At 41.9% G+C, this 17,940-nt stretch overlaps 1 protein-coding gene across 1 annotated transcript in view; it reads left to right on the top strand.

Moving 5' to 3' along the window:
* Positions 1-17,940, top strand: part of EXOC4 (exocyst complex component 4) — an 809,165-nt gene that overhangs the window by 359,733 nt on the left and 431,492 nt on the right. The window contains exon 10 of the mRNA XM_082254329.1: positions 4,916-5,009. Within this exon, the coding sequence (XP_082110455.1) occupies positions 4,916-5,009 (94 nt within the window). The remainder of the gene's footprint in view (positions 1-4,915; positions 5,010-17,940) is intronic.

Consider the following 17,940-nt stretch of genomic DNA (forward strand, 5'->3'; position numbering starts at 1 on the left):
TACTACCTCCTCTGCAATGTCTGGTGAGCCTCAAACACACATAATATCCATTCATCTCAAATCCATACAAAAAAGGAGAAAGGCTGGTGCTATGGACGTTGGCTAAAACATTGTTTTATACAAAGACAAGGAAGACTCACTGCTCCAGGTGAATCAAGAAGCCCCATGATGTACAGGTGCACGCCTCGGCTCGCCTCTGCAGACAATCAATATAGAAGAAATGGCTGCACTCCAGGTATCATCAAAATTACCCAATGATTAAGCACACTTGCTAGTGTGTGAAATGCGTCTACCTGTCGTTTGCCACATTGGGATGTTCGGTTAATAAACCAGAATTTTGATGATACCTGGAGTGCAGCCATTTCTTCTATATTAAAACATTGTTTTATTGTAGAATATGAACAACAGTCAAATAAAAATCCAACGTGTTTCGGCCTTAATCATGGCTAACACATACTGTAAGTGACACAAAACAGCTTAAATAGTGTAGACTAAATCACACGGTTGACCCCAAAGGTCACATGACCCGAAAAAGGGGTGGTGGCAAATGGGATTAAGGCCTGATGTTCGAAACACGTCCCCTACTCATTGGCTGAGACAGTAGTACGGCGCCCTTGGCTCCTGCTGCTGTAAATCAAAGTCAGTGAGCCAATGAGAAAAGAAAGGGAGTGGGTCGGGCCACACATGGAGCTGTGACTCTGTTCGGGGGCCCCCATAGCAAGCTGCTTGCTGTGGGGACACCCAACAGGAAGGAAGGGCCAGGAGAGCCGAAGAGGGACCTGAGAAAAGGATCATCCAGGCTTCTCTGTGCAAATCCACTGCAACAGAGTAGATACGTATGACATGTTTGTTATTTTTAATTTAAAAAAAACAAACAAAAAAAAAAGCAAGACATTACAATCAATTTATTGAGAGTTAGCGGAAACTGCCTGGCATGTTCTTCAATATCTAAATAAGAATGGAAATGGAAAACGCCTCTAATACCTCTGATAAAATATGACTGTTAGCAGCTCTTTTACAGTATTTAAAGTTGCAATTAACATTACTTAGGGCCTATGTTGATGGACTTTTATTCATGTCAGATGGGTTTTGAATTCCTGTGCAAGTCTATATTAATACAAAACCCTCTTGAAGCAGCTAACATGCATGTCAGAAGGCAGTCAAGTGCACCTGTCAGTGAACCCTAAATAATTTAAGAACTCTAAAAATATTCTTTTGGTTTGTGTAGTGTTTAAATTTTTTGTTTCCCTGCTGACCCTTGGATCAGTGCGTGCTTTCCTTGCTCCTGTTCCCCTCAGGGTCTGACAGCCATTGGAGTGCACATGTTGGGTTGTTTTTAAAATGCGGCATAGGTTGATTACATATATATCTATCATCAATGGTGTATATGTTTAATTGACGTCCGCAGAACTTTTTTCAGAGGGGGCATCATTTTAAGATCACCCATGCTCCGCCCCTTTTCAACAATGTCATGAAGGGGAGGGGCTTAGTCATTATACTTATTTTGAGTATTTTTTTTTTAAAGAGCAAACACCAGCATTTATTTTAAAAGCATTTGTAAACCTAAAAAAAAAGAAAAAAAAATGATCCGGTTCCCTTAACCACATGCTACCCGCCCACCGTCAAATGACTGCGGAGCGTGTAGCTATTATCCAGGGACGCAGTCATATGACGGCACACCAGAACAGCCTCTCTCGCGCGCCGATTGTGACCGCGCCTGGTTGCTAGGAGGCGGTGCGATCCCGATCTCGGTAAAGAGTCAATGACATGACCCTTTACCCATGTGATCGGCTGTGTCCAATCACAGCCGGTCACATGTAAATGAGGAAGTGCCGTTATTTGGCTCTCCTCGCCTCACACTGTCAGTGTGTGAGGCGAGGAGAGCCGATCAGCGGCTTCTCCTCATAGGGTAGACAAGTACAAGTAATCAGGGCACTGATCATCGGTGCCCTGATTACCCAAAATGTAAATAAAGTGCCAATTACTGCCTACCATCAGTGCCCACAGTGCTGCCAGTCAGTGCCCATCAGTGCCTGCTCATCTAGGGGCACTGATTGTGGGCACTGATGGTGCTGACCATCAGTGTCCATCAGTGCCGCCCATCAGTGCTCGTCAGTGCCGCCTCTCAGTGCCCATCAGTGCAGCATATTAGTACCTCCTCATCAGTGCCACCTCATCAGTGCCCATAAGTGCCACCTCATCAGTGCCCATCAGTGCAGCCTATCAGTGCAGCCTATCAGTGCCGCCTCATCAGCGCACATCAGTGAAGGAGAAAAATGTATTTATTTTCAAAATTTTCTCACAGGAAAGAACTTTTTTTTCCTCAATATTTTGTCTTTTTAATTTTTTTTTTTAAGAAATGAAAAACCCAGAGGTGATTTAATACCATTAAAGAAAGCTCTATTTGTGTAAAAAAAAATAATAAAAATGTCAGTGTAGTACAGTACAGTGTGGTACAGTGTAGCATGACCGCGCAATTGTCATTGTGTGTCAGCGCTGACAGCTGAAAGTTGGCCTGGGCAGGAAGGGGGTGAAAGTGCACTGTAGGCAAGTGGTTAAAGCATGTTATACAGCACCGCGATTTGCTGTGTAATTTGGCCCCTTCTATCAACTAAAATATCTGGCTTATCCTGCCTGGCTATGTCCTTCCCTCTGTAAACTGACCACGGTATGTCATGGCTGCTGAGCCCTGACACTGTGGTCAGTTTACGTGTCTCCGTCATCCGCAGCCTTCCTGTCCTCCCCTCTCTCCCCCCTCCCTCCTTGCCTGACTGCTCCTTTGTCAGTGCCCGCCCCCCTCCCCTCCTGCTGCTGTAGTTTCATTTAAAGTTTCATATCCTGTCTACAGTCTGTTTAATAATCCTGTGTGCCCTTGTATCTGTGTTTTATAAAAAATAAGCCGTTCTTTACAAGTTTTCAGAGTGCCGATCGCTGCTCACGTGACCCACCGCCTCTCCCCTCCTCTCCCCCTCCCCTCCAAACTGACATCAGTGAGGAATCCTCGGCCCCGCCCGCTGCAGGCAGCTTTCAGACAGGGAGAGGAGAGAACTGGCGGGTCACGTGAGCGGCGCTCTGCCCTCTGAAAACTGTTAAAGAAGGGCTTATTTTTTTAAAACACATACACTGACACACAGGCACAAACAGACCAGACAGGATGGTATAAAGTGGCCTAATAACCACTTGAAAGAGAAAGTTGAGATTCCAGGTGGGGGCTTTTGCCCCCCCTTGCCCCTACCTGCAGATGCCCATGATGTGTTTAAATACCATATATTAGAAATATGGCTTTTGTTATGTGTATTCTATTTTGTAAATGCATAAATGTATATATTCTATTTTTGATATGAAAGTTCAATTTTGTTCCCTGAAGAAGAGGAAACTCATGAGGAATTTACAGTAAAGTGATATTAAAGCTAAAAACGTTTTTTATAAACCTTAATGCATTCCTTGCATTAAGGTATGTTTTATATTTCTCTTTCCTCTCCCTTCCCTGTGTGAAGTGCAAAGAGAGGGGAGAAAAGATCCCTGTGCTGTGCACAGCTGTATCTCGTCTCCCCTCTCTTCCTCCTCACACGGGGACTCGAGCAACAGCAGAAGCCATCAAACCCCCCCTGTATGTCTAAAGGAGTATGGCTCAATTGACACACAGCTCAAGAGTGAGCAGATACTATGTGCCCCTATAGCATACAGCTTGCTATGGGGGGGGGCACAAAGAAGAGGGGGGGGCAAGATTGCCAGCAGGGGACCCAGGCAGAGGAGGATCAGACCAATCAATGCAATACTATTGCACAGAGCAGGTGAGTATAACATGTTTGTTATTTTAAATAAATAAAAAAAATAGCCTTCAGATATTCCATTGTTGTTGAGGTCTGATTATCGACCAGTGAACTATGATATGATAGGCCTGCAATCCTTTTATGATTTCTGTGTGACTCGGTGAGGTAGGGATTTTAAGCCGATTTCATTTGATCGGGCTAAAATCGCATTGGATTGCACAAGAAGTAGCGAATGCACTACTTTTCACAAACGCACAGCACCAGATCACATGGCACTGTGGTATCATGCGATCTTGTGTTGGCAAACACAGTGCATTTGCGATCTGTGTTTGGGCTGTCATTAGAAATATATTGACACCTGCAGAAGACCGTACACATAGTGCATTTTGGACTATGTGTTTGTTCTGGTATGAATGAGCCCTCAACCTATTTGTTTTATGTTTAATCTCATTCTGTTACATTTTTAACGCATTGAAGTACAATAAAGCCATGCATATTATATGTATACACATTAGAGTACAAAAAAGCCATGTATAAACCATGTAAAATGCCATATGTAGGTCCATGTAAAGTTAACATTCACATATCAACACATGTAAATAATATCTATCTAGGCCAATGACATTAATAACGTCATAGTTATGGTGCATGGTAAAGAGGGGAGGAGGAAAAAAAACATAATGTATGGCATATGTAGAGTCATAATAGTTGAGCAGATGCAAATCAGATGGGTGAAAATAGAATTCCCGGCTACATCTGATAAGAAACCCAATAGTCAGCCAATTTGTTTCCTTTGTTATAACGTTGTTATAATGAAATGTGTTTTTATTATATATACCGTATTTGTGTCCAATACACCCACTAAAGAATTGGATATATTTTAATTCCTGTCTTTTTGGATATAGTCTGTTGCAACTACCACATCAAAAGGAGTGATGCTTGTAGATGATGAATATCTCTAACCAGTACATGGGTTTGATTATAGACTGCTTTCTTTTATTTATATTTGTTATTTACAGTATTAGGTTCAGAGCTGTACTTAATGTATTAAATCACTAAAATATGTTTTTATTAAAACATGATGAAAATACTTCCTGTATATTGCTTTTTATGCTTAACATTTTTACTTCTATTTTACACAGGTGGCCATGATGACAATTTAATGGGTGGAGGAGCTAGATTTGTCTGCAAGCCAGGAGCCAGAAACATTACAATCATATTCCATCCTTTGCTCAGGTAAGCTGATTATAATCATGTAGTGCTCTAAATATGCAGGATCATCAAAGGTGTCTACAGAAAGAACAGTTTTCTTTTCTTATTGTACATGGACCTCTTTTGGCCAAACCTATTTTTTGGGTCACAGGAGTGCAATTACTTGTGCTCTCCTGTGACCCAGGCTAAAGCCTGCTGTCAGCTGACATCACATAGTCAGTCCAGGCTTTTGAAGGATCCCGACAATTATGTCAGGATCCATCCAGATGCCTGACCGGCAGCTGGCTCAGCCTCTCAGAGCGCTGCTGAGAGCCTGAGCCATATGCTTCCCCCCTCTCTTCACAGCCAAGTGCTCCAGTGAGTGCGAGGGACAAAGCAGAGAGTGGTGACTGACATTCACTGCACTCGGAACAAACTGGGTGATCAGTGGTCATGTGATCGCTCAATTCTCAGGCTTAGAGATGGCATGGTACAGCTGCAGGGTCTTAGTGATGATGCAGCATGGAGTTTTTCTTTTGTATTAACCCATACTTATTTAAACTTTGACTGCCACCGACATAAAGCATAGAGAGGAACAGAACTACTTCTAACTGGCCAGATCAGTATACTGTACATCTGCATTTTCAACCCTTTTATAAGCTCATGGTTGCTTCAGTGATCAGACCCTTAAGGCTTGAACATTCACTACAGACACAGGTTTACCCATCGTGATATATAATGTCTTTAGAAAACAAAATCAAGTTTCAAAAGGAAACAAAAATATTGCTTTTTAAAAGAAGTGCAACTTTAAAATATAAAAAACACTGTAATGCATGGCTGCAAGTGGGGATGGGGAAGTAAATGAGAATGAGGGAGTGCACAGGGCAGGGTGCATTGTACTTTGGGGATGGGGAGGTTACCTACAAGTTGGACTGGGGAAGTAAATGGGAGTGAGATGTGCACAGGGCAGAGAAGTGGACGATCTGGGGAGATTGTTATTTTACACAGCTCTAAGTAGGGACCGACCGGTTATCGGCAAGGCCGATATATTGAGGGCCGATATACACTTTCCCCGATATATAAGAATCGGCCTCAGAAGTTACCGATATTGCCGATATTTTTGTGATGTCATTCTGCCTCCTTAGGCCGCCTCCCTCGCCTTGGACAGCCTCGTCTGGAGTCGGGACTAGTCTCGCAGGAGTGTATCACAGCCATACACCCACCCACAGCAGCCCGGTGCCAGCCAGCCAGCCACCCACACCCACAGGCCCTGTACCAGCCACCCACAGGCCCTGTACCAGCCACCCACAGGCCCTGTACCAGCCAGCCACCCACCCACAGGCCCTGTACCAGCCAGCCACCCACCCACAGGCCCTGTACCAGCCAGCCAGCCACCCACAAGCCCTGTACCAGCCAGCCACCCACAGGCCCTGTACCAGCCACCCACATCCCCTGTGCCAGCCAGCCACCCAACACAGGGTGCCAACCAGCCACTCACCACAGGGTGCCAGACAGTCAGCCAACCACAGGCCCTGTACCAGCCAGCCACAGGGACTGTACCAGACAGCCGCCCACAGGCCCTGTACCAGCCAGCCACCCACAGCCCCTGTGCCAGCCAGCCACCCACCACAGGGTGCCAGCCAGCCACCCACCACAGGGTGCCAGCCAGCCACCCACCACAAGGTGCCAGCCAGCCACCCACCACCACAGGGAGCCAGACAGCCAGCCACCCACCACAGGGTGCCAAACAGCCACCCACCCACCACAGGGTGCCAGCCACCCACCCACCACAGGGTGCCAGGAAGCCAGCCATTAAGCTTTAAACCAAAATTAACATGTTCAGTACCAGATTTGTTTCAAAAATTGTCTTTATTTTTCAAAACTTTAAATTTACAAAATACTGGCCCATATTGGCCGATACCGATATGTGATGGGCAAAATATCGGTATCGGCAACAAAAAACCAATATCGGTTGATCCCTAGCGATATGTACGGCTACCTTGCTGGGAGGGGAAACGCTCATCACGTCACATCTAGAACAACATGAATCCGACAGAGGAGTTCCTCTTCTGTGGTTTGCAGGGCATTGTTCCAGAACTTGCAGGGGACTGGGGCTTTAACAGATAGGCAGAGCACCGAGAAAAGTGGAACTTAAGGTGGGTACTGGAGATTTTAGTTCACTAAAATATGACCAAAACAATTCAGATGACTAAAATACAACTAAAACTAAAATGACATTTTAGTCAAAAGACTATGACTAAAACGAATTTTTGACGTCAAAATTAACAGTGGCTGCCTCTTGGTCTATTGTGTTCACGTTTGATAAGTTCTACCAGATGGATGTTCAAGCTTCCTCTGATACCAGTTTCTGGTGTAAGGTGCAACATTCTGTTCCTACGATCTCCTTATTGCTTGCTACAAAACTGAGGCTAGCTGGGAGTGTGATTATTTAGGGGTAATTTAGAGATGCCTTTGTCCTGTACTTTACTGCAGCAAACTGATTTTACAGATGGGAACTAAAAAAATCTTCTTTCCTATTGTCTCTAGCAGAAAGCTTCTTTATTTCATGTTTGCAGGACATATTAGAACATAAAAGGAAAGCACTGACTTGCTACAGAATAGATGTTTTTAAATGCTAAACCAAAAAACGTTTATAATCCATAACTGATGAGCAAACAAAATAATGAAAGTAATTGTCTTATAACTTTTCTAATTGTAGTTGATTGGGTTTTCTGTGTAGAGCTTGAGGAATTAAAACATAGGTTTAGTAGGCTCTTTGCTAGTGTCATGTTGGTGACCCATTTATTACTGTACGTCCTGTGCTGTGAATTCTTATATTGATCTAAGTAACACGCTTTCAGCGGACAATTTAGCTGAAGCATGCTGCTGGTGCTTTTGAGGTCAGCACAGAGAGGGAAAGAGAGACCAAGAGAGAGAAAGAAAAATGATTAAGCTTCTATTTTGATCTGATGGAGTCAAAGCATGGTCAGAGGTTGAGCTAGAAAGGTGAAATTAAATTTAATTTCTCCTGATTTTGAACAATGCGGCAGTCACCAGCACACTCTTGTGAAGTGCTCCTGACAACAAGTCACTCATTTTAAAGTTTCACTCAAGTCCTTGATGAGTTTGTTCCCGTTTACTCTGACCTTTAATAAACCCTCAGAACTAAGCGTCTCTATGGAAAGCACAGGATTGATCTGCTAAAATACAATATTTTTCTATGCCTATCAGTGTATAATTCAGTAAAATGGACATGCTCAGAAATGCACCTATTGAGGCTTACAATAAAATGGTAATAAAAATATTTGCGTAATCAAGAGGGAGATGTGGGGACATGCACATTCCCAAACTAGCCACTGTTTCTTAGTGAAAACATTATTTTTTTTATATATATATCAAAGCAAAGTAAAGTTTTTTGTTTTTTTAAGCAATTGTGAATGCACTTGATCATTGTATATATGTGACCTGGGAAAGGCTGACCACAGCGCTTTAACATTCCATGTGCAGTCATTTACGGGGCATCTGGATGTGCAGTAGATTTCTAGAATCAAGTATTTGCATGTGTGCCAGAACTACCTTCATAAAAGTTCTGCTATGAGCTTAAGTTGTTAATCACCTTTCTCGCCTTTTCAGAAAAAATGAAAAGGTAAAAAAGGTGAACTAATACCCCACTCCTACCCCTGCCTAAACTCTTTGGCTGACAGCTGATCCCGTGGTAAAGAGCCTGCTGTGATTGGCCCTTAACCTGATTTGGGATCAGCCGAGTCCTAAGGACTCAGCGATCACAGTGTGCTGTCCACGTGCCCCAGGGGACGCATGGGTAGCGCGAGAACAGGAGGACATCCTGGCATTTTAAGCCTGCGTTTAGCCCTCTTTGGGCTATAGCGCGGGCGCCAGGGGATAAAGCGAAATTAAACCCTCCGATCCTTTACAGCCAAGGAAGCTGTCATTCTAGCCTCTATTTGATCTATGGGTAAAAAAAGGGGGAGGAATCCGCGCTTAGGTTAGGGAAGTGCCAAAAGTATGTAATCCTATTGGCTGCAGCTCACTTCAGAATACAACCTCAAAAGAGGTTGTACATAAGATATTGGAAAAGAAGGGGGAAGTGTTTGGCACTGCCAAACACTTCCCCATTCTATTTGATCTATAGTTGCCATGGTGCTGCACATGTGATCAGTTGGGACACTAGCCATTTGATTGACAGTTTGGTTAAAAGCATAAGCAAATGTGGAAGTTATAATGCATGCCTTGAATATAACTGTTTGTGAAACAGTTTAACTGATGGGTTTAGTTCCAGGTGAAGTTTTGGATAGAATTTGGTATGGTAAAAATGCCTAAAAAGTTGTTGTTGTTTTTTGTTGCTGTCCCTTTGGGGAATTCTTTCTTCTTTGGAGGATTTTCCTGCCCAAGAAACAATGAGAGGAGAAATCCTCACGTAAGGGAGAGATGGAGCCTTTTTATACAGGTTTTCCACTGGAAGATTTTCTCTCTGTTGCAGACCCGGTGACAACCTAAAATTTTAAATTTTTCCCCTGTGAGCCGAGAGCAGCGCCAAACCGCGCTGCATGTGTCTAAGGATGCACAGCTTCCTATGCTGGCACACAAAGAAGAGAAGCAGCCAGAATTGCTGGCGTGAGACTCCAGAAATGAAGGTTTAGGGCAGCTCTGTGCAACATGATTGCACAGAGCAGGTAAGCATACCAGGTTTGTTATTAAATAAATAAATAAAAAACTACAACTGCTTTAAGAGTATTGTGCAATTTTATCTTTTTTTTAATATACATTTTTTTGCTTAAAACTCTTTGTTCAATATCAGTATTAATAACCTTCAGACAGAATATTAGGATTGAGTATTGCTTGGCTTTTCTAGTACCAGACACTTTCTTATCATGGCACACAATAGCTTGGCTCTGGAGGATAGTAATGATCAGACATATGTTTTACTGAGCATTTAGTTACAGATGTAGGACCGCATCAAGGGAGATATCTGACTGGGCGATGGTTAAGACTGGCAGTGAGGCTAACAGGCTCTGAATTGCAGTTCACTAATAGCACAATGCTTGTTTAAATATCAGCCACATTTTATTAGTATCAGTATGTAATTAGCAGGGAAATGTAGCCTGAAAGGAAAAGAAAGGCACAGCTATTTTCAGCACTGGACAGCTCATGAAAATTAGTGTGTAGAAACATCATGGCTATGGGGAATCTGTTAAACAGTCTTAAAAATATTCTCTTGGTTCAGATATTCCTGTGATTTATTTGCTGCTTTCTAAGTGTGGAACAGTGGAAATGAACTAGTTTAGCTTTACTGTTAGTGATGTCAGGGCTTTATGATTATTACACGGCTTATGAGTCTTAGCACTTCTAGAGACATTTTACATGCCTTTTTGGTCCACATAGCCAAAATTGACATTTCAGTTCTGCACTGCGGGTCTGGTATGAGTTGTAAGGGGACACGCAAAAAAATTGGCTTGGGGGCCTCCCCAAAATCCATACCAGACCCTTATTTTGGGCCAGGGGCTGTGGGAAGAGGCCCTTGTTCTCATCAACAGGTGCCCCCCCTCCCATCACCATGTTGAGGGTATGTGGCCTGGTATGGTTTGCTGGGGGGGGGGGACTGAAGTGCGTGCTTTTCCCCACCTTTCCCTGGCCTGCCTAGTTGCATGCCCTGATAAGGGTCTGGTATGGATTGGGGGGGAGGGGGGGCACCAATGCATTTTTTTTTTGCCTTTTGCTTACATTCTGCTGTCAGCAGGTAATCTGGCTTTCCCACTGCGGTTCTTCTAAACTGACAGTAAAACACTGAGCACTTTTCTGGCACATTTGAAGAAAGAACTTTTTAGGCGCTTCCATTCATTTCAATGGAGAGGGGTGTTTTTTGAGGTGCTTTTTTAGTGCTCCAAAGATGCTGCTTGCAGGATTTTTTTACACTTCCCCCACCAGCGCACCGCCCAGTGTTGAAGCATTTATTGATTTTAATCGGAATATGTTTTTGTGAGCTTTTCTGGTGCATTTTTTTTTTTAGCACCAAAGCACTTGCAAATTGCCTCAGTGTGGAAGGGTTTTAAAAAGCAATGACTCATCCCTGCTAGTTGCTAGGATGCCGGCGGGTAAAACACACATTCAAAATGTATCAATTACACACCAAGTTGCACTGAAGTTGCACTTCAAAATCACATTGAAAATTGAATCAAAATTGGATCAAAATCTCACTGCATTCGTTTGCACCTAGCCTTACTTGAATATTTGCTTTAGCTGTAAAAGTAGATCAGGCATCTCTCTACTGTAACCTTAGCTGTAGCAAGTCTGAAAATTTAAGAAAAAGTATATTGTATCTATAGTAAAACTAGCCGTTTTTAAAATTATTGCTGTCCAACTAGAAAAAATTTTTTTTTTACATATTTTTGCTTCTAAAGACTAAGATAAACAATTGTTTAAATTCAGTATTGCCAATATATATATATATTAAAACTAATATATATTAAAACTATATATTTATCCTATGGTGTCATAGGTTATGATAAAGTTATTGCCTAGTGAAAAGGCCCAAATCTAACACTAGGCTTTGGCCAAAAGGAAGTTAACAGATGCTCTCCTATTCCACTCACTAGCACCAAAGCTGTTCATGGGTTTCAGAATTAAATCTGTTTGAAAGAGGTTAGGAAGTGTTTATTCTACGTACTGGATTTTATTTATTTATTAATTTTTATTAAATCTGCTATGTTAGTACTTTGCCCTGCCTAACAGTTTTTTGGGCAGTATGTATTTAATCAATGGTGACAACTTCTAAAAATATTAAGGTAGCTCTACTCAATCCTGATGACCGAGCCTAAAATCACTTACTCTACTTCAAGCTCCGAAAGCTAATATGTGATACATTAGTAAGAGACAGGTTGTCAAAAGAAGTGCAACATCTGATCAGTCAAAATCCAAGTTTGTAAATTGTCTTTGTCCTTTTGTGTCTAAAATCAGACAGCATGTTATCATCAGCACACTGTGCAAACAGTGCCCCAGGGAGACAGATTTGCCAACAGACACTGAATACTGGAGAATTTGATCCTATAACTTACTTGAAGAATGCATTATAGATTTAATAAAATATGGAAAATGAAGGGTTTCTAAATCTTAAAATGTTTCTTATACACATCTTTACATGTGATAAACATTTTTTGTTTCTAAACTTATTTTCACCTTTTTGTGTACCTTTCAATATTTTTTAACACATTTTAGCTTTCTAATGTTTTTCTTACTATTGAAGCTCTCTGCAACTTCCACTGAGAGAAATGTACAGTCTGCGCCGCACTTCTGGTTCCCTGCTGTATTGGAATAGTGTCTGTCATAGACACCAGTACCTGTGTTGTGCTTCCACCCCATCCTCTGCTGTGCCATTTACAAACTACAGCAGTGATGACATGGCATCTGTGCTTTGCACAAGTTGTGAATAGCAGAGCAGAGGAAAAGGTTTTTGGGTTTTATTGCAGTATGTGTGTTCATAGAGCAGATTTTCCCTAGTTTCCTCTCCTATCTCAGTAATGACTTGGTGGGTCCTCACCCTTCTCTTCTCCACTTTGCTCCAGTAACCCAGGAGATAGAGGACAGAATTCTCAGCCTTAGTGGGGATACTGACAGTAATTTAAAAAAAAAAAAAAACTTGCATCAGTTTTAATCCTTTAAACATTTTAAGACTGGAAGACCCCTTAATGACCAGGCCCTATTTTGCGATTCGGCACTGCGTTATTTAACAGACAATTGCACGGTCATGCGATGCTGTACCTAAATAAAATGTACGTCCCTTTTTTTCCCACAAATAGAGCTTTCTTTTGGTGGTATTTGATCACCTGTGCGATTTTTTTTTTTTGCGCTATAAACAAAAAAAAGAGAGACAATTTTGAAAAAAAAATATATATATATATTTCACATTCTGCTATATGACATTCTCAAAAAAAATTAAAAATCAAATTTTTTTAACGTTTTAGGCTAATTTGTTTTCTGCTACATGTTTTTGGTAAAAAAAAATCGCAAGAAGTGTATTTTGATTGGTTGGCCCAAAAGTTATCGTGGCTACTAACTACGAGAAAGATTTGTCATTTTTATTGTTTTTTTTTTTTTACTAGTAATGGTGACGATCTGTGATTTTTTGCGGGACTGCAACATTGCGGCGGACAGATCGGACCCCTAACTGACATTTTTGACACTTTTGGGGGTACCAGTGACATTACTACAGTAATCAGTGCTAAAAATATGCAATGTTACTGTAATAATGACGCTGGCAGGGAAGGGGTTAACCCTGTGGGTGATTGAGGGTTTAAATGTGAGCCTAGGGGAGTGAATCTAACTGGTGGGGGGGCGTGTCTTCTGAAATGACCATAGAGACATGTGATCCTATATAGAAGGATCATATGGGCTCTTTGACCATTCCAGGGAGAAAAACGGTCAGCTGTGTTTACAACAGCCGACCGTCCTTCTCTCTCAGCGGGGAGCGATCGCAGGAGTCAGGCAGCAATCTGAGCCGCCTGACACACGCATTGGCTTCCCCGCTGATGATCAGGGGCGGGAGCGTGCCGCCGCCGGCGCTCGCTTACCCCCTAGCTGCCACCAAGCTAGCAACGTATCCATACGTTGTTTTGCCTGTGCGAGCCACCCTTTCGCCATTTATATATAGTAAGCGGTCGACAAGTGGTTAAGGGCTCTTTCACACAGGCAGAGTCTGCCAGTGGATCTGCCTGCTCAGGGAGGGGATCTGTCTGCTGATCCCTGCTAAGCAGGCAGTTTAACAGGACCGTGTTTGCTCCTCTTATGCAGAGTGGACATGGACACAGTCCGCTTTCCTCTATGGGCGGTCTGATGTAAATGGACTATCTATCCAGTTACATCCGTCTGTCCGATTTAATTCACCAGGAGGATAGGGAACAGATCCCCCATACGTCTGTTTCTAGCGGACTGGTTTAAATAAGATATTGTCGGCTGAAAACAGACACATGTCCGTTTACATCCACCATTCCATGGAGTGCAATGGATGGTCTAATCGGGTTCGCCTAAAAAACTGACAAGGTGGACTTGATCTGTCCACCCATGTGATAGGGGTCTTATTCTTTGTCCAAAACAAACAATAAAAGCATTAAAAATTAAAATGCTTGACTTTTTTTTAAATTACTGCTAAAAAATTACCAACCAATTATGTAAAACAATATACAATTGTCATCAAAGAGATTATTATTTAAAAGCTCTTAGATTAGGGAGTTACATATACATAAGCAACCCACTTTTTCTTAGTATGCTTCTTCTCTAAACGCATACTTTTTATATAATGGGCATTGGCAAATTTTAGTCTAATGTAGGAAAAAATGATAAAAGAAATATTTTCAGTGTTAAAGATTAATGGTGGAGTAGTTAGTGGAATTGGTACACATACTTTTTCGTTTACTATTGAATTTGACAACTGTAAATGTTTAAGGAAATGTATTTGTACCTTTTGGAGTGATCTATTGGCTTGGGTTGATTTACCAAAGACTAATAGGCTGTCAACTTTGCAAGTGTAGTTGCCACTAAATTTCTAAGGGGATATTTCTGCGCTAAAAAGTGATGAAGATTTAAAAAGTATTGATACAAAATAAATGTAAAAGCGGCTAGCACAAAATCAACTAAGGGCTCTTTCACACGGGCGTTCCGTATGTCCGTTTTTCATCCCATCCGTTTGCGGATGAAAAACGGACATAATGTATCTCTATGTAAATACGGATATCATCGGATGATCATCCTCTGACATCCGTTTTTTGTCAGTTCAGTTCAGTTTTTTTGAACGGAGGAGAACCCTATTTTTTCTTCCTTTCAAAAAAACGGAACTGAAGCAAAAACGGATGTCAGTGGTGTCATCCGCAGACATCCGTATTTACATAGACATGCATTATGTCAGTTTTTCATCCGCAAATGGATGGGATGAAAAACGGACATACGGGCCGGATGACACAAGTGTCATCCGTGTCCGTTACAAGAAAAAAAAAAGGACCTGATCGGGCAAAAAAAAAAGGAACGCCCGTGTGAAAGAGCCCAAACAGTGATCCATAAACATAATAATATAAACAGTGCAGCGCTATAAATAACTTGATAATTATAAACACTGAAAAACTTGTGAAAAACAAATAAATGATCCACAAAGTAATGATGAGGGTAGTGTCCAAAGTAAATAATGGTGAATAAAGTCCCAAAAAAATGGTGCAAATACAAATAAATCCAAGTGCAAGATACTGTGAGGAACGCTCCTTCCAGTGACACCCAGGGAGAAGTGCAAGATGGGGACACCTCAGTGCACAAGTAAATAAGCAGCTTACCAGAGCTCCATGGCTACTCAAATGAATGAGAAAGCCTCTCCCAGCAAGAAGATATATATCAATGTGTTCGGTGGATGCCAAGAAAGTGGATGACACTTCTTAATCTCTCTTGATTACTCCGTTATATACGATAAATATATGGAGGGAAATGAAGACAGAGGACCATAGTGTAATCCCGTAAAACACATGTAACATATTTTTTAAAAGAACTACTCACAATATGAAAGGCATAAGCAGGCACATAAAATAGACCGCTGTAGATCTGATCGCGGCGTCCCGCGTGTGTCCAAACAGCATGGAACAGTAAAAACAAGCCAGCTCCATAAGGGGGCGTGTGGACGTAACGTCTGGAGTCGCCAACGTTTTGTCATCAAAAGACGTCGTCTGGGCCACTCATTTTCCCCAGAGGTTAGTGAAAGGAGCTAGTGAAATTTCCATCATCAAATTACGTGCTAGCAAAAATGCTGTTTTATTTTCCTTGCACCACATTTACTAAGATCTGGGGAAAATGAGTGCAACTGCACTTGCAAAGTGTACAGTCTGTTTGCTTTTTGTAAATCAACCCGAGTATGTTGTATATATAATCTTCCAAAGTAGCACAGCTTTTGATGTTACTGCCTGCATGGCATTTGCATGTTCTTCCTGTGCCTGCGTGGGTTTCCTCTAGGTACTCCATTTTCCTCCCACACTCCAAAGACATGCTGGTAAGTTAATTGGCTCCTGTCTAAAATGGCCCTAGTATGTATGCAAGTGAGTTAGGGACTTTAGGTTGTAAGCTCCTTGTGGACAGGCCTTGATGTGAATGTATAATATATATGTAAACCGCTGCATAAATTGATGGTGCTGTACATTTACCTGAAATAAATAAAATGTCTCGGGCTCATGGCCTGCATTCTAAGTCTGAGAGCAGAGACGTTGGGGTTGATTAAAAGCAAATAGGCTGTACACTTTTCAATGGAAATCTAGCCCCAGAACTAATAAACTTGGTAAAGATTATCATTACATAGCATACCCAATCACATGCAAATAAAAATAATAAAAAAAAACACATTGTTCAGCAGAGCTTCACCTCATTCACCTCAAGCTTTGGGGTAAATTCTCTTGCAAAACGCACAGCCTATTGTCCTTTAGTAAATATACCCGGCTGATTTCACTTACAGTCAAGCCAGATACAATATAACTAACTTGCTACCCACATAAACTTTTAAATGTGAATGTCCTGTGGTGACAAGGATTACCTTTCATGTCTCTTTTAGAATAAGCACCCTGCCTGGTTGCATTTTTTTCATTTTTACCTTTATTTCTGCTTTAAGAAGAATGAATCACAAACACACTTGGCTAATCATCTGGCATTGTGTCCACTTCGGCCTGTTTTCCTCCATCGCACTTGGTACTGAGGATTTGGATTTCCTACACAGCAAGACATCCAACATTTGATCAGAGCTTCTTGTCGTTCTGGAGGCTTCTGAAGTATATTTGCCTCCCAGTTGTCCCTTCACCACTTCAGTGAAGGGATGATGACAAAAGGGAAGCAAATAAAGAAATTTAAGTGGGTCTGGTAAAACTTTTAGCTTGTTGCACTAGACAGGGGTGTGTCAGTGCCTCAAAGGCCCAGATTATGTACTGACATTTGCATCATCGAGTCACAGCAAGAAAAAGAATGTGGGTAAAATGCAGGCAAAAAAAGTATTCTATATTGATTTCTGAGTTTTGGGGCTACAAGGAACTGGATTAAAAAAAACAAAAAACAAATATATATATACTGCTTACACAAACGCAAACACGGAACCTACACTATTGGTAAGCAACCAAGCGCTTAGTGAGGATATCAATCTGTAGTATGATAACAAATGCTGCTACTTAAATAACAATATATGGAAAAATAGAATATGTATAGATGCAAGATCAGATATATTCTAGTAGCGCAAAAGGAGATGATAACCTCTCCCCCCTACCACACAATCACAGAAAACTTGAATAAAATACAATTTAAAATGAAACAAAATACAGTCCCAGTGCAGGATAAACTGCACAAAACAGTCCACCAAAGCAGCGTAGAATAGATCACGTGAATCCACACTGATGTGTCACTTGGGGAGTTCTAATGGTGCAGATATACAGGATCACCTTAACCACCACCTCTGTGCTCTGAAAGGGGGGGGAGGCAATGCACACTCACCGACTCCAGTGGCCCAATGACTCTCGCCACTGAGCAAACAAGCCAAATCACATCCACTTAAGGGCTCCGGAATGGGATCAATGGTATAGGCTCTATCGAGTGTGACTCCATTAGCCCAGTGCCTCTCTCTATTGAGCAAGCCAGCCAAATCTCAATCACATCCACTCAAGGCTCCGGAATGGGACCAATGATAAAGGCTCAATCAGGTGCAATTACTAATGAAGAGAGGGAAGAGGAGATCTTCTGAGAAGAGGAATGCGATCTTCTCCGGAACATTAGACCCCCGGTTAAGGAAGGTCAAGCAGGATTGGATCACAGAGACCACAGATTATGCGGTGTCCCCAAAGATGACTGCCACCAATTCCATCACACTCTTTTCATCAATAATGTTGGATCGTCATAAATTCTCAATTATTAAGTTCCTTGCCACAATAAGTAAAGGATGCCCCTCGCTGCTGTTACCTCATGT

The sequence above is a fragment of the Pelophylax lessonae genome (assembly GCF_965119305.1).
Source record: "Pelophylax lessonae genome assembly, chromosome: 4".
NCBI lineage: Eukaryota > Metazoa > Chordata > Amphibia > Anura > Ranidae > Pelophylax > Pelophylax lessonae.